Source organism: Terrapene carolina, unplaced genomic scaffold (assembly GCF_002925995.2).
Source record: "Terrapene carolina triunguis isolate 2854851 unplaced genomic scaffold, T_m_triunguis-2.0 Scaffold633, whole genome shotgun sequence".
Lineage (NCBI taxonomy): Eukaryota > Metazoa > Chordata > Testudines > Emydidae > Terrapene > Terrapene triunguis.
In genome coordinates, this window is record NW_020664984.1 from 1,662,066 (window position 1) to 1,678,905 (window position 16,840).

At 43.2% G+C, this 16,840-nt stretch overlaps 1 protein-coding gene across 1 annotated transcript in view; it reads left to right on the forward strand.

Moving 5' to 3' along the window:
- EXOC6B (exocyst complex component 6B) overlaps positions 1-16,840 on the forward strand; it is a 326,512-nt gene that overhangs the window by 71,517 nt on the left and 238,155 nt on the right. The window contains exons 3-6 of the mRNA XM_026659543.1: positions 3,258-3,305; positions 5,843-5,933; positions 6,036-6,081; positions 9,702-9,906. Of these exons, the coding sequence (XP_026515328.1) occupies positions 3,258-3,305; positions 5,843-5,933; positions 6,036-6,081; positions 9,702-9,906 (390 nt within the window). The remainder of the gene's footprint in view (positions 1-3,257; positions 3,306-5,842; positions 5,934-6,035; positions 6,082-9,701; positions 9,907-16,840) is intronic.

Sequence of the window (16,840 nt, forward strand, 5' to 3'; positions counted from 1 at the left end):
TATAGACTTGGCATCTTTTTTGGAGCAGGTTTAAATTAGCCTACGTGAATTCTTTTTCCTAGTAAGATTTTTCGGGGTATAAGAAAATAAATTAATCTTCAGAGGAGATACCATGCTCCTACTTGAAATAGCTGAGTACATCATAAAGGAAATGAGCAGTTTTTGTGTAGGGCAGTCAGCCAGAAGAACTGAACCTCCTGCAGGAGGTGGGGGGAGCGCTGCTATGCGACCACTCCGGTGAAGTTGTAAAAAGTTAAGTCATGAGGTGAATCCTTCTTGTCTGCAATGCGATAAGTTTATGGCAACAAGCACAAGCAGTTAAAAAAGTCTGGCAGTCGTGGGGGCTGGACAGTTCAGGCAACTGGTATTGGGGCGGCTGTTTAAAACCTTGCACTGCTAGGTCACCAGTTTAAATCTGACCCAAGTTGGAAGTGGCCAAAAATCATTGCCACCTGTTGGCCAATCGGCAGCCACTGTGGAATGAGTTGCGTCTTGGTCCTCTTTATATCACAGATCCTCCACACAACATCATAATTGTCTGGTCGGCGTTCTTGTGAGAGATGTAAAGGATTGAATGGCTTTTGGAGACTGAATGATCCTCCCACCTCTAGAATTGGAGTATTCCAGGTCACGTTTGAGGTACATAGTGGGGCAGTATAGGGGAAATTTTCACTGCCATTCATGTTGTAGTGGATAAGCAGAGGACCTCATTTCTAGGGTGTCAGTCTGACATGTTTCACTAATATTAATTCATTCAGAAATCTTCGTTGCTGCTCTTTCCTCAGCATGGCTGCAGCAGCAGATCCTTGCTGTGGCAGCCATAGCAATTGGTCAAGACATCAGAGTTTGTAGTGAGTAATGGTTTCATATAAGGGAATCATGACAGGGTGAAGAGTTGAGTATAAGTCAGGGGTGGGCAAACTACGGCCTAGGGGGCCGCATCTGGCCCACCAGACATTTTAATCTCCTACACGTAGGGGCAGCCAAGGGGCTCGGCACGCTGCCCCCACCCCAAGCACTGCCCCCACAGCTCCCATTGGCCAGGAACCGCGGCCAATGGGAGCTGCAGGGGCGGCACCTGCGGACAGGGCAGTGTGCAGAGCCGCCTGGTTGCGCCCCCGTGTAGGAGCCGGAGGGGGGACATGCCGCTGCTTCTGAGAGCTGCTTGAGCTAAGCGTCACCCAGAGCCTGCACCCCGACCTCCTCTTGCACTCCCAACACTCTGCCCCAGCCCTGATCCCCCTCCCGCCCTCAGTCCCAGCCCAGAGCACCCTCCTGCACCCCCAACCCCTCATCCCCAGAGCCCACACCCCCAGCCGGAGCCCTTACCCCCCTGCATCCCAACCCTTTGCCCCAGCCCGGATCCCCCTCCCACACCCTGAACTCCTCATTTCTGGCCACACCCCAGCCCCCAGTTTCGTGAGCATTCATGGCCTGCCATACAATTTCCATAGCCAGATGTGGCCCTCAGGCCAGAAAGTTTGCCCATCCCTGGTATAAGCTCAACTTCTCTTCTGCTGGAAACAGAGGTGATGAGGGTGGGCTGCTTGCTACAGGGGGGAGGGATAGCTCAGTGGTTTGAGCACTGGCCTGCTAAACCCAGGGTTTTGAGCTCAATCCTTGAGGGGGCCACTTAAGGATCTGGGGCAAAAATCAGTACTTGGTCCTGCTAGTGAAGGCAGGGGGTTGGACTCAATGACCTTTCGGGGTCCCTTCCAGTTCTATGAGATAGGTATATCTCCATAATCCATTGTGTTCTTTTGTTCTCTGTGGTAGCTTAGGGTGCTGTGATCCTGGCTCTCGCTGCTTTTGTATAAAATCCAAGAAATTCATGTAATTTTTTTAAGTTATGGATTAGTTTTTAAAATTCAGTGATGAGAGAGCTGAGCAAGAAGTTGAAATCCAATGGAAGCTTGCGGACAGCAGTAGATCAGTGCAATTCTGTGTAAACTCATGTGTGTACTCTACCAAAATTCTTTTTGGTCAATTTTTCCTCCCTGTCCAAAGAATGTGTAACAGGGTGGCTCGCCCCTTAAGGGCTGAAGAGCTTGGGCTAGCCAACCCTGATGACAGAATTATCCAGTTCACCTGGGGTGAATTGGATAATTCCCTATAAAGGACAGCAAGTGGCTGCAATGAAGGGGGAAGCTCAGGAAGCTGTGATAGTGTCTGCAGAGAGAAAGAGAGAGGCTCTCCATGGCAGAGAGGCCTGGGAGAAAACCTGACCAAGCCGGGGAAGGATGGCAAAGGCTCCAGGCAGTAAGTTCTGGGAGGAGGAAGAGAAACCTTTTTTTTGTGTGGACTTATGAATGGACTTTGTTTTGGGGTTTGAATTTTATTTGTGGTTTATTTTATATTAATGAGCTCAGTCCCCAGTGAGGGGTAATTTTTGACCCCAAAAAAGCTTGAAATGAAATTTATTTGAACAGTCCAAGACGGGAAACTGAGGCAGGCTGCCTGTAGTTTGACCCTGTACTAAACAGGCATGCATGTGAGGCAGCCAGCCCTGTTACAATATGTAAACCCCTTCGTTTGGAAGGTCTTTGGGACAGGAACTATCTTAATTTTTGTGGTTATACAGGGGCAAGCCCAGTGCCCTTTATAACTATATAACTTTATATAACTTGATAACTATAACTGTTGATCCAGACTTTGCAGGATTGAACATCAGTGTTTCAAGAACAGGTACCACATTGACGGGGAACGGGAGAAGTGGATGAATCCACGTTAACTACTTCGAACGGTTCATATAAACTGCCGTATGAAACAGCATGTGAGCTAATTGATACTCAGTTTATAAGAAGCCATTCACTTGCTGACAAAAAATGCACTTGACTCAGGGACCATATTATGCCTCCTTTACTCCTATAGAATAGAATTCAAGTAGTGAGTTACAACTTTACATGAATAACAATGGCAGAATATTGTGCTATGGGGCACAGCTTTTCAAAGGTGGCATCTCGCCGTGTTACCCCTTGCTGTCTTCCACTGGTGTCTAGTAACTGGCAAGAAACTCTTGTATGGCCACCTTCATATCACCTGTGCTGCTCTTAAGATCTTTCCTTATGTCAGAAAATCCATTGAATGCCACAGAAAGCCAAATTAACCACATCTATTTTAGGGGGCGCAGAAGGAAATTGTAAGGAATCGCAGGGAAGCTGGTGAAATCCATAGTAAAGGCTCTCGTGCAAGCAACCAAAATACCTCTTGATTACATGTAAATTTTAAAATGTGTTTTTTTTCTTTTCCTCCCACAGCATCAAGTGACAGACACGAATAGAAAACTGCAGAGTGAAGGGAAGGAAGTAAGCCCTGTATTTTTAAAAGCCTCCCTTATATGATCTATTAGCTTTGAATATTTTAATGTATTATAATACCGTTAGAATGCACAGACTTCTTGTTTCAGAAGTCCACAGCTGTGTGGGCAATACTATTGATCACTTGTGTGACCATAGTGTTAAATCTGTATAATACTTGTGATACCTGTAACTAATTGTCATTAGATGTAATGGGGATGTGTATGAAGCGACCACCCCTTTCCGTAATTTGTGGGTTAAAACTGAATGGACGGGGAAACCTGGAAAGCATGAAGACTTTGTCCATTATCATTTCAAACAGTGGGCTCAATCCTTCACCCCTTACTAGTGCCAATAAACACGGAAGGATCAGGCTCCCAGTTTGCAGAGCAGTACAGCAGCGGTAAGTCAACGTGGTCTTCAGCTGCATATGTGGAGGCATCGAACCAGGGAGCAAGTGAAGCTCTATATGTTTTGGGGGTGATTTCCCCTTTAACTGCATTCAGTCTTCTACATCTTAAAACTAAAGGGATATTGACAAATTGAAGGGAAATTGTTGGATAGCAACACAGTTGGTTAGTGAGCTAGAGGCACTGATATATGAAGAAAGATCAGTGCCAATTGTGTGCATATATATAATATAGGAGAAGTGTCTAGAAACGCCTATTCCTGCAACTCATCTTCTCCTCCTCCTGGAGGGACTCTCACCACTTGCTCCTTATTCCCATAGAAATCTTCTGCTCTTCTCACCTCTTCCATTTTCCTAGTTCACAAAGAAATTCACTTTATTGTCAGTACTTTCAAAGTAAGTACTTTGGTTTATGGGCTTCAGAGGTGGAAAAGACCTATTCCATCTTCCTGCCAATGTTGGACAGTTCCCTGTGGTAAATGTCAGTGCTTTGAAAAACGGTGACCCCAACAGCGTGCTGCTGGCGAGTGCACTGTTCATACATCCCTAGGACTGGCTCTGGAAGAGATTGAGATAGCCAAGTAATAACTTCCTGATGGCCGAGAGGACATCAGTGTACAAGAGTCTGAATGGGGTAAACACCAAGGAATGGGGGAGATTATTTAGGCTGATCCAGGGAGGCATAGCTATCAGAATAAAGGGCTAGGATTAAGAAAAGGAAAAGTCAGACTTGATAGGAAAGAAAGAGGCTCTGCCTATGGGAGGAAGACCATGGCCAACAGCCCTGCTCTTTAGGCACAATGGAACTCACCACAATAAGGGTAAAGCTCTTTTATGCGAGAGACGGAGCTTCTCTTGGGTGTCAGCCCAAGACTGTGAAATGAACTTCCTCAGGAGCTGAGTGCAAGGTGCATTTCTTTGCCCTCATCTACTCTAACATAAATGTATAACTGTGTGTGTGTGTGTGTGTGTGCGCGCGCGCGCACGGGCGTTTAAAAAAAAAAAGAAGCAAAACACTCCCCTGCACACACTTCTCCCCTTGGGCACGTTAGTTCCGTTTCTTCATGTACTACTAAAAGGTGCTAAGATAGACAATGGATGAATGCAGTATAAGAACCGACGTAGAACGGAAAAGAAAAAGACCTGTTGGAGTGAGGACTAGTCTTCCAAGGGAAGTGGTGGAGGCCGTGATACTTCGGCCATTTAAAATTTGACAACCACTAGCAAAGTGTGTGGAGAGATAATCTGCCTCTGGCTGAGGGGGATGGAACTGATGCTTCTAACAGAGATTAGAGCTGGCAAACCTTAGGGGAAAAACAAACTCAAACCACTTCCATAAAACAAACAAATCAACCAACCAACCAAAGAGGGAAACCAGAAATCCCCAAGAACCCCAAACAAACCCCAAATCAAAACCAGAACATCCCTCCCACTCCTTCCCCCATCTCCCCTTTCAAACTCCCACTCAAACTCCTTTGTTTGTTTACACCTGTGTTCGCTGGCTCCTGTGCTGCTGCACCTCTGCCACTGGCTGACTGCTTGTATAGGCCCCCTCATCAGGGAAGCCCCACCCCCTCATCAGGGCTCTGCTTCTCTCACAGCACACTGCACCCTACCAGCCTCTACAAACTGAACAAGGAAAAAAAACTTGCACAAAACAGAAAAAACACACCATACCCACGAAAAACCTCACTTACTGCCCCTACGAACCAGGGGCTTGCCTCTTCCCTGCTCCGCTAATAGAAGTCCCACTCAAACTCCCCTGTTTACAGCTCTATTTACTGGCTCCTGTGCATCCATAAAGTCTTGCTTTCCTCTTGCAAGGAGGGGGACCATACTGTTTTGCATATGTGGAGTGGAGTACAGTTCATAGATTGTTTCCAGAAGGGATCACAATGAGCTAGTCTAACCTACTGCACTACACAGACATAGAACTTTGCTCAGTAACTTCCCGAGGGTTCAAAATTCTTCCCTACTCCATGAGTGAATAATGAGTTCCTTAACTCTCTTAGCAGGCATTGTTGTAGACCTACTGTTGGGAACTTGGTGAGAGATGGGTACATCATGGAGACATATACATACAAGCTGTTTGTTTACCACTATTGGCATAATTTAATTTTCTTTTCTTCTCTTTAAGTTGGTAGTAGCAATGGAAGAGCTGAAACAATGTCGACTACAACAGAGAAATATTTCTGCTACCGTCGATAAACTAACATTGTGTCTTCCTGGTGAGGAATCTGAAATTGATCATTGCTACTGGTACAGTTTCATCTAGATTTAATTTCATATATTTTGTCTTAATGTATGTATGTTTTTTCTTTTCTCCCCAGTTCTGGAGATGTACAGCAAACTGAGAGAGCAAATGACATCTAAAAGGTAAATTTTACAGATTGATGCATATTGAAGAATCACAAAGCACCCATCTGGAGGCCTAAGTTAAACTCAACAAAGGAAGATATTCTCAGGAGTTGAGAGATCTATACTGCAGTTTGCTCAGCTTCGAAACTATCTAATTTCTCATTAGTAGCTCTCAAACCACTCTTCCGCTCACCCTCTCTTCAGTCTAATCCAAATGCAGGTGCAGATTAGAATAGTCGTTGTAACAATGTATAATCTTTCCTCATATACCAGGTTTTTCTAGTGAATAGGTTCATAGCAACTTACATTTTTATTTATATATTTCAATTTGACTGACACCCCCACACCCCCACACACCTACCCACACACCCCTATCCTAGTCTCACCAGTCAGTTACATAAAAAACATTGAACTAGCACTTACTCCAAACTAGAAATAGCTAACCAGACATGAAACACCTTTACCCAACAAATACTATCAGCCCCTGTGCTTCTGGATCCCCCAAAGCCTTGGGTAAATTGATACGCTTGCTCCTGAAAGTCAGACTAGAGGGGGGAAGTTAGAGCGTTATTTAGCTGTTCAAGAAAGGGTTTCCCCCATTAGTATGTCTGAGCATGGTATAAAGTAGCCTACTAGTCTGTCCATTTTTGACTATGTGTATAGCATCGGTGAGGGGCTTATCTGTTGACCGATGAGATGTTCATTAAAATGTTAATTGTAGCTGGGATTCGTAGCGATTGGTGGTGTGTTTGTGGGGGGAGCTGGATCTGATCACAGTGGCGTGAACTGAAAGGAATTCATATGCCATATGATTCCCTCATTCTAGATAGTGTTTCCATGAACTGATTCTGGGAACCACTTCAATTTTTCTTTTGATTGATTCATTTTGACTTGTATAGAAATTATTACTGAGGGCCATATTTAAGTAAAATCTGAACACTTAGTTTTTGTCTGGATTTGATGGCTCCATTTACTAAAGCAGCAAAACAAATTAAACCCTTTTTGCATCTGTCTCCTCTTGATAGCCCGTAGGGGATGGGTTGGTAGTCTAAGCTTCAAGTTTGAATACCCTGTCTCAGTTTGTTCACTGTGCGTGATGTGCTGGAGAGGATTGACTGTACAACCCAGAGTACAGGAGACATTGAGACCCAACACTTCCTTCTCCAAAATCCAAGGAAGTGAGAGAGATTTCCTCAGATGATCAGGACTCATTAGTCTCATAAAGTGATGAGGAAAAACTGTGCCTAGCCTGGGAGAAAAAGAGAGATGGTGGAGATATTGCTCGATATACGAACCTGTCACTGCATTAGGATTGAACACTGCTGACAAACTGTTGACAAACCCCCAAAACAGTGTGCGGATCTAACGGGATTTTTCCAACCACTGGCTGACAGCTGAGGGATGTCCTCTTTGGTAACACTTGAATAGCTTTTTATGCCAATAAAGTCCCCCTAAATTGTACGTGGCCAGTTAGACAAGACAGTAAGGTATGAGATCCTTTCTGCTCTGGGTTTGTACATGAAAGATTACCAGGGCAATATTCATAAGAGTAGGCCCCAGATATTCTTGGCCAAAATGCCTTCTTGCCCATCTGTGTACCCGGCTGCCATCCTTTCACCCCAAAAGCATTTGCGTTTCATTGGTGAAATGATCCCTCTGTGCGCGTAGCTTGTTAAGCACTTTGGGATCGTTTGGGGTGAAAGATAACCTAATGTAAGATGTTGTTAGATACAAAAATATCCGATTTCTGGAGTGGGTTGAGGCGCCGCTGTTCTTGTCCGAGAGAGCAGAACGCAGTTGGATGCCTTGCTTGTGCTAAGAACTCACCAGGGACTGTGGGGCTAAAGCTGCATTACTTCATTAATAAAAATCACTGGTCTCTGCACTTACTCCCTGCTCCAGATATTTTAGACTTTGTTTTCGGCAGGCAGTCGTAGACCTCATCAGTGAACACACACTGTCCCTGCAGGCCACATTTTAGCATCTTCTACTTCAATAAACAATATCCTAAAATATAACAAAACCCCAATGTGTGTTTATTCCTCCAGTTTAAGCTCTGGCTTTCTGTCCACTCTTAAGTTTCTCTCTCCAGAGGGGATTACATTTTATTGCAAATAGCTTTTTGTACCCCGCTGTAATATAAATAGTGCCCCATGTTACAAGATTAAACTATGTGACTTCTGCTGCTCTTAATGGTCCTTTCAATTTTTAGTTAAAATAATTTCCCCTGACTTGACTGTATGTTTACATAACAATTGTTTTGAAAAGAGATTTGAGTGTTATTTTTTAAAGTGATATGGTAGCGCATATCTTATGCCTACACACGTATTTTGCTTGAGTTGGGTTTTTTTACTCACATTCTCCTGGCCAAATTTCATCTCTGCTGTGTTCCTACTTAAATTTTCACCTCCACAGCTTTTCCCTTTGGACATGGTATTCTATATTACGTCTCCAAAACTGTGTCCTGTTACGGTTGCCTTATTTCACCCTAGAGACATGTTTGTGCTGATCAAAATAAATTTTCAGAGAGATCGCTAACAGCTCCATAGTTAAGGTTTACGTGCTGGGACTGGATGACTGGATGGATCAGTCGATAAATTGCTGTGGTCTGTTCATTCCCTCTGAAGCATCTGGCGTCAGTCACTGTTGGAGGCAGGATACTGGGCTAGATGGGCCAATGTTCTGATGGTTTTCCCTTCATCAGATCTATTTTATGTTCACAATTAGCTAGCGTAGCTTAGTCCTTTTGGATGGAAGGTGAGTGCTATGTAAATTATCAGAGGGGTAGCCGTGTTAGTCTGAATCTGTAAAAAGCAACAGTGTCCCCTGTGGCACCTTTAAGACTAACAGAAGTATTGGGAGCATAAGCATCTGAAGAAGTGAGGTTCTTACCCACGAAAGCTTGTGCTCCCAATACTTCTGTTAGTCTTAAAGGTGCCACAGGACCCTCTGTTGCTTTTTGCTATGTAAATGTGAGTTGACGCTCAAATATGAAGTACAAAGGAATAGAAGTAACAGCATCAGAGCAAAATTCTTTGGGCCAACGACGGCCATTGTATCCTGAGCAGCACCTAGACTAGATTCTCACCGGAGCCTCTGGGCACCATAGTGAAATAAATAAATGAAGAAGCTGGATACGAATAACCGTTTGCATTCCTACGGTGCCTTTTAGCCAAGGATTTCAAAGTGTGTTTCAAACACTATGTCTTACGGCACCCCTGTGAGGTAGGGAAGGGATATATAAGAATTACTTGATCCGCCACGTAAATGCAGCCGCTTCTAGGGTGGGAAGCTTTTAACAGTGCTCGGCAATATTGAAAGAATTAGACAGGTAGCCAGATCCAACTCTCAATATGCACAAGACAGATATCTCTTTAGTAAAGCAGAGCCATTTTTACACAATCACTTCTCAGAGTATGTCCACACTTTAACCTTGCTAAACCTCAGTTTATCTATCTGCAAATGTGAGAATAATTCTCCCCTATATTGTACATGAGCATTGAGGTGCGTGTACTTCTGTAGTGTTTTGAGATCCGGGGGTATATAGAAGTGCTAATTTATTGCCATCATCCTCTGATGTCAAGTGGAACAGCAGAATAGTCTTGTATACTTCTGAATCTGATTTACACTCTTCCCAGACATTACCCTGCGTTGAAGACATTAGAGCACCTTGAGCATACGTACCTGCCACAGGTGAGCCACTACCGCTTCTGCAAGATCATGGTGGATAATATCCCTAAACTGCGTGAAGAGATAAAAGACGTTTCCATGTCAGACCTCAAAGACTTCCTGGAGAGTATTCGTAAGCACTCTGACAAGATTGGAGAGACGGCAATGAAACAGGTAGGGTCTTGTGTTGCATTCTACTGATAAGCTTAGCATGCCTGTTCAGTTTTAACTGTCCTTTTCTATGCTAGGGTATCTAACGATTGTAGTTCAATGTTTCAAAAACTGCTTTAACTGTTAAGTGTTGCTATATGAAACTGAATGATCCTTTATTCTACAGCTGCTAGGAGAGTCTGTTTTCTGTTTCTGATGCAGCTGCAAAGCGCTGACATGTTTTTCTGTACTTTGCCCATGACTTCTAGTAGCCCAAAGTCTAGGAGGCCGAGGTGTGTTGTATAATCCAGATCTCCCATTTAGCAGCATAACCTGGCATTTGTGCTGCTGTGCTGTGCATAGTGAAAAATTACAGAGCTGAAAGAGCCAGTGTCAATTTCCCACGGTCAGTGTAAAACATTAGCATGCAATATGCTTTCGTTTCTGCATCCTGAGCTCCTTCCAAATAGTAGGTACATTTTTACACTATTGTTTTACAAATACCTTGCCATTGCATTGACTTTGAAAGCGATCCCTGGTTAATTGTACATAAATGTGTATTAAAAAAACCCCAAAACTATTTACAGCAAGGAAATATGACTTTTCTCACTATTCTTTAAAACTTCTCAATGATTTTTTTCTTTATCTTCTAAAAGCCATTCTTTCTACAATCTTTTCCATTAATTGGTTTCCTTCATGTTGTGTCTGCTGTTATTGTCCTTGTTCAGAAACCCTCCTGCAACATACTCTGAGCTCCATTACTTTGGGAATAATGGAGAGCAAACTTTTTCCATTCTACCTAGTACTTAAGTTAAGTCAAGTTAGCATCTCTGAATCTGCAAAGAAAATGGCTCTGATCATCTCATCCTGTCAGAGACTCAGGCATACATAGTAACAATGTCTGGAAAGTGTTTTTTTGTCTCCTGGTATTTAAATTGGTCTTATTAACTGTTCTGAATTTACCTGATGCTAACAGTTACTAGAAGACTAATTGTTTATGGAAAGACTTTTTTTTTTTTTTTTTTTTTTTCTGGCCATGAAAGCCAACCCAGTTTCTTGAAAGGTCATTCTTTGCCATGTGCGTGGAAAGAAGTAATAGTTTTCAGTCATTTTTTTGGGGGTCCAACTAATGAAGGGAATGTGCTGTTCTTCAGATACGCTCCATGTCTAGCTAAGGAGGCTTACTAATTGTTGGAACATAAGGGCTTGCAGATGTTCTGTCTGATTGTTTTAGTTTCCAGTGTTGTCATCGTGGTGACATTGGGGGCAGGGGTGAGGCTAGTTAATACATATTGAAAGCTCATAGCAGTATGCGTTGGTGTCTTGTGGGCAGAGGTGACATGGGAGAGGTGCACAAATACACCCGTGGGATGGGTAGGCAGAGTAAGAGTCCGATGAATCCATCTCTTCATCCTCACATATCCACATCCCACATTGCTTCCTCCTTTGCTCTCTCTCCATCTCTGACGAGGATCCTTATTACTCTGCCCTAGCCTTCACCTGCACCCTCTCTACTCCCAGAAATGGACTAGTCTCATCCTCAACACCTCCCCTTTCATTTCTGCTACTCCCAATGGAGTGGCTGGGCCACCTCAAACACACACGCTGCAGATTCTGATCTGTGTCTCATGTCCCTCCATCGCCTTGCACTCACTGAAACCTGGCTCATCCTATCTAGTACAGCGTTTCTCATGGTGGGGTCTCCTCCTCTCTCTCACATGCCATCCCTCCTGTCACTTCCAATTATTCCTTCTTCCACCTTCAGTCTTTTCAAACTACACATAATCCGTCTCTCTTTTTCCCCATCCTCTTCCCCTCCAGGTAGTTATCCATCACATTCCTCTTTCTTCTATGATTTAGATGTGTGTGTCAGCCTTGGTTCCTTCAACTTGTAGTTGATGACCCTGTGATGACTTGGGGAATCTGCCTGTACAACTTAGGAGTTTTGATTGATATGATGAAGTTATTATGAAATTGCTGTATCATGGGATGCCCCTGTATGTATGTAGATTCCACCCTTGCTGACAAGGCTGTGTCACATCCCTGCCAGGCCAGGGATAATGATTAAGGCTACGTTTTATTCATGGGTATTTTTAGTAAAAGTCATGGACAGGTCACGGGCCGTGAATTTTTGTTTGCTGCCTGGCCCGTTACCTGTCCATGACTTGTACTTCCTCCAACTTGTTTTGGGGGAGGAGAGAGTGGAAAATTCCCAAACTAGACAGAGACAAAGGTGACAAAGCTGGAGTTTTAAAAGGGTCTCTTGAGGTGGGCGGGGGGAGAGACAGGGTAAGCCACACTGGAAACATGGGGCAGGAGAGAAGATGGGGATGGACCAGCAAGGGCAGAGAGAGTGTGCTGGGGGGAGAAGGCTCCATGTTTCAGAACACAAGCTGTCACCACAACAGAAAGAACCTGGATGGCTCCTGTGGACCCTCTCCCCATCCCAAAGAATGCTCTGGAGTGGTAAGGAACTGAAGGCAGGGAAATGCATATGGGGTTTATTTTTTTAGTATAGAGCTGTGTATTTTTAGTATAGAGCTGTGCAATGGTGTTAGAACCCTCTGCAAAGTCTGTGCTGTGTTACACTATTCACATGCCCTTGAACAGGTGAACTGTGGGCCCAGAATATCCACAGGGCTGGGATTCTGGGGGAGGGTATGGTTGAGCTGTGTGGTGAACCTGAGGAGTCCACACTGGTTCCATGGACTGGGCTGTGTGTAGTGAGGTTGCAGCTCTCACAAGGAGCATACTAGACAGAGCGTTTGTGCTTTGAGACTATATCTAGGGGCAGCACTTGGGCTTCATTTAGACTCCAGAGGCTTAAATCCCCCAGGGATTCTGTGGCTGGATCCCCTCCCAGCGATGTGAAGAGTGCCCAAGGCGGGGGTGCTCTTGACTGGAGCTGTGACAGACCCATGCAACCCTGTTGCCTCTGGCTTCTTCACCTTTACCTCTCTGATTTGATCTTCAGCCCTAGTTAAAATCTCTTGGCTATTGTTACGGTCACTCCCTGCATCTGGTCTTCAGTAAGCACTGCTGTCTCTTTTGCCCTCTTTGAAAATTTTCTCTCTGATCACTGCCTCATATGCTTCAGTAGTGCTTGATCTCCTGCTGCCTTCCTGTTCATCCATCACCCCTTTGGTCTTAAAGGCTTCTGAACTGAATTGCATCACTTTGGATTACAGGGTTTTTTTTCCAGTGACCCTTTTTAGGCTGCACAGGATCTGTTGAGTATCTTTTGGTTACTTGGGGAAAAAGCTTAAGAAGGAATTTGTTTTTCTTCTAGGCAGAAGCTAATAAAATGCTAAGCGAAACAGACTATTGGACAGAGGAGATGTGACAGCCTGACTCACTAAGTAGCAAATATTTAGAAATCTTGAGTACACTCTTCTGCTAGCTTCCGTTTCTATAACACCTTTCATACAAAAGGATCCCAAAGATTTCTGCGGGCTTATTAAACTAAGGTGCAAACTGTAAAACAGGGATTGTTTTGTCCACTGCTGAAGTGCACCTGTCTCTGGGTTGGGGCCTGCTGTTTGTTTTTAAACGCACAACGGCATTACATAGCAGCTTAGGAAATGATGCAAAGAATGCCACTTCCAATTGAAACTGCCAGGGAAGTTGGAATTTGACCAGTCCATTGGGTTTACTCTGGCAAAAGTGCCATGTGATCTTTAATGATCAAAAATGACCAGGGTCCTAAATTTTGTGTTGCCAGCAGCAGTGTCCCTTCACATTATATTGATGGAACTGAAGGAAAGAGCTCCCCCTGCTGACTTACAACACCACTTCTTGCATCACTGTATCTTTTGCTTAGTCTGTTCGGTTTCTGGTTGATAGTCGCTCCGTAATAATATCTGGCCTGGGAGAGTGTTGATCAGCGATTGGCACTTCTAGTGGGCTGCGAGAGGGCCTATGCATTCGGTTTCAATGAGCACAGCATACATTCTGTTCTACTCTCTGATTTTGCCAATGGGGAGCAGAAAGAGTTTGAAGGAAATGATGTTTTTGTAGCATTACGAATCTGAGGCCAATGATGACAAGAGCTGAACATTTCATTTTGTGATACTCAAAATGATCTGTCTTGGAACACAGGAAGCTGTAGTTGTGTCTCTGGCTGGCATTCAAAGATGCTGGGAGTTCTTTGGCTCCCTCTGTTGGACAGGAAACTGACAGTGGGGGGTGAAGTCAAGTCATAGTTCCTGGGGTCAGCCTTACGAAGGAACCGGGAGACTTTTGTGTTGCTCCATCGAGAAACTGTTTTTTAATTCCTTTGCCGCGTGTGTGTGTTTTAACTCTGAACCTTATTACCTATTATCCCCTGGGAATCTCTGCTGCCCCAAATATTGTTACTAAATATACAGCACTCAGGCAGATGAAAGTGTCTCAGTGTTGAACTTGCTTTGGACTTTGGCCCCGTGAACCTGTTTTTTGTTTTTTTTTAGATCTGAGTTATAGGGTTGTTGGGAATGAATTACATCTTATTAACACTTGATGATATCCAGTATGTATTTGTATTATATAGTTTAACATCTGAAATATTTCAGGCGTGTGAAAGAGGTCGCTTAAAATGGTGCCGCATGCTAAGTATCCAGTGTGAGCACTGTGAGCGTTTTGACATGGGGGGCCAAAAATAACCAATCCATAAGTCATTATCGGATAAAGTTTTTATGTCTGGACGGCCAAAAACATTCAGCCTGCTTTTCAAAGAGACAGATGGAAACAAGCATATTTTTCATAGCATCTGTAGGATGAATTGTCACAGTTTATGTTGAGTAGGTAGTGATCTCTTGTTACGAGTCTAAATGTGCTGGTATTTTCGTCATTTTTTTAAGGTGCTATTTAGTTGTTTTAGCCACAGATCCTGTTATTTCAAGCCAGATATAACAATTGTATGGTGAAAATATAGACCCATAACATTTTTTGACATCTTTCAGGTGGTGTAAAGTGTGACAAGGGGGTATGTATTCCTAGAAAGTGGTAAAACATATCAGCCACCCAAATGAATGAATATACTCTCTTAAAAATCTGTTGAGATATACAAACCTAATCAATGTTAATCTGTGTTTGATAGGAGTGCAATGTCTTTTCACACAGTACTTTGCACTTCCTTGATGTCAGTCATCTGAGGAAGACGAGGCACTTACAAACACTGCCTTGTAACAGCCCTGTGGGAAAAGCAAGTATTCTACCGAGGGAGAAACTGATAAAGATTAAATTACATTGTGTGACACTGGGCAAGTATCATTGCAGATCTTAGAATAGAATACAGATCTCCTGACTGCATCTTTTTCTGAAATTGCTATGGACTAGGCTTCATCCTTTTTAGATATAATACAGCACTTCATTGCTTGCTAAGGTTTGGACAAAGATCACTAAAGTATATCTGCATATATGCTGCTATCATAATGCTACACTTACTATTTAAAAGGAAATGTCAGCACAGATGTCCAATTTCTTTCATATTTTTCTAACTTCTTTTAATCTGAGACCATAATTGCTAATATACATTAATTATAATTGTATAGTTATTCATGGTATCATTACAGGGTGAAGTTAAGGTTGTTACGGCATTCAAACATTGCATTTTCATACCCTAATATGTTTGGATTTCTTTTAAATTTCATCTGAACTCTGAATTCCCTGGATTTATAATGCTTAGTTTTGAGGTACAAACATCTCTGTATGGTTTTTACTCTAAATTACTGATATGTTCTCTCAGCCTTAACTGCTTCTTTACAGAGTTTTTGTCTGGGAATATCGAATAATAGCACACCTAAATGGCGGAAGGTAAATTTATTGTTTAATGTATATAGCAACATTACTGTACACAGTACTTTGCCAAATATTTAAATTTAATAGATAGCAATTGCAGAATTGGCACGAGTATTTACCATCCCAGGCAGAAATCTACTTGCTTGCCTGCCCTTTGCCATGATGATCACGGAAAACTAATATTTACGTGCCCTGGATGATAAGAACTTTGTAAGTTTGATATATCTCCTCAGTAGTCTTGCATTCTTACTGGATTTAGGTTGACACTGTGATGCCCTTAGGTTGAATAGTACCTCACATTGTGATTCCACTGAAGCCAAGAGGAAGACTTGTTGTATAGGGTGCTACTAATCAGTGGTTCTCAACCTGCAGCCCGTGGGCCACTTGCAGCACAATTAGCATAAGCTGTGACCCATGTGACATCCTCAGGGCCGTACCGGTAGTATTGGATGCATCCCACATAACACAATATGGGCCGCATATGTGACCCACAGTGGTAAATAGGTTGAGAACCACTGTTAGTAAAGGGTTAGCTGGTTTTCAGAACCCTGATCTGAGGCTGGTTGGGACCTAGTGTGAATCTCTTCGGCTTTCTGTTTCAGGTTGCTTTCACAATGGCTGACATATTTCCAAACATCTGAGGACGTTCTTGTCAGTTAATTTATTTGAATTGATGGTGATAAGTAGAGACGTGGCATGTGGCAATTTCAGTATTATTGGGAAATCCTGCTATGTCCCTGTGCTTCATTTTAAATGTAAACACATGCACACCATCCTGAGCCAAATGAGCAAAGCAATTCCTCTCTGGAAAGGGGGATAGAATGACATTTTCTCAGACTGCTGCTAGAACTCCAGATGCTGATTGCTGGCCTTTCGATGGCCCGGGAAAAATGTTAAGAAATGCATTTTGTGCAGTGTTTTTAATTATCATCATCCCCAAGATTTTTAAACTTTGTATAATCTTCTGTAACACATATGGAAGTTGTTTTTTCTTTGTATGTATATTTTATAGTAAATTAGATTTAACTGTACTTCTCTGAATGCATTGTGCGGAGAATGTCCCCGCTCTACTGTGTGTCAGACTCTTGGCAAGAGCAGATCTATTCCAAAGGTCGTTTCTTGTGCTTTGCCTTTCGTGCTTGCCTTGTTTCAGTCTTAGGATCCCCTGCCACGTGGGCTG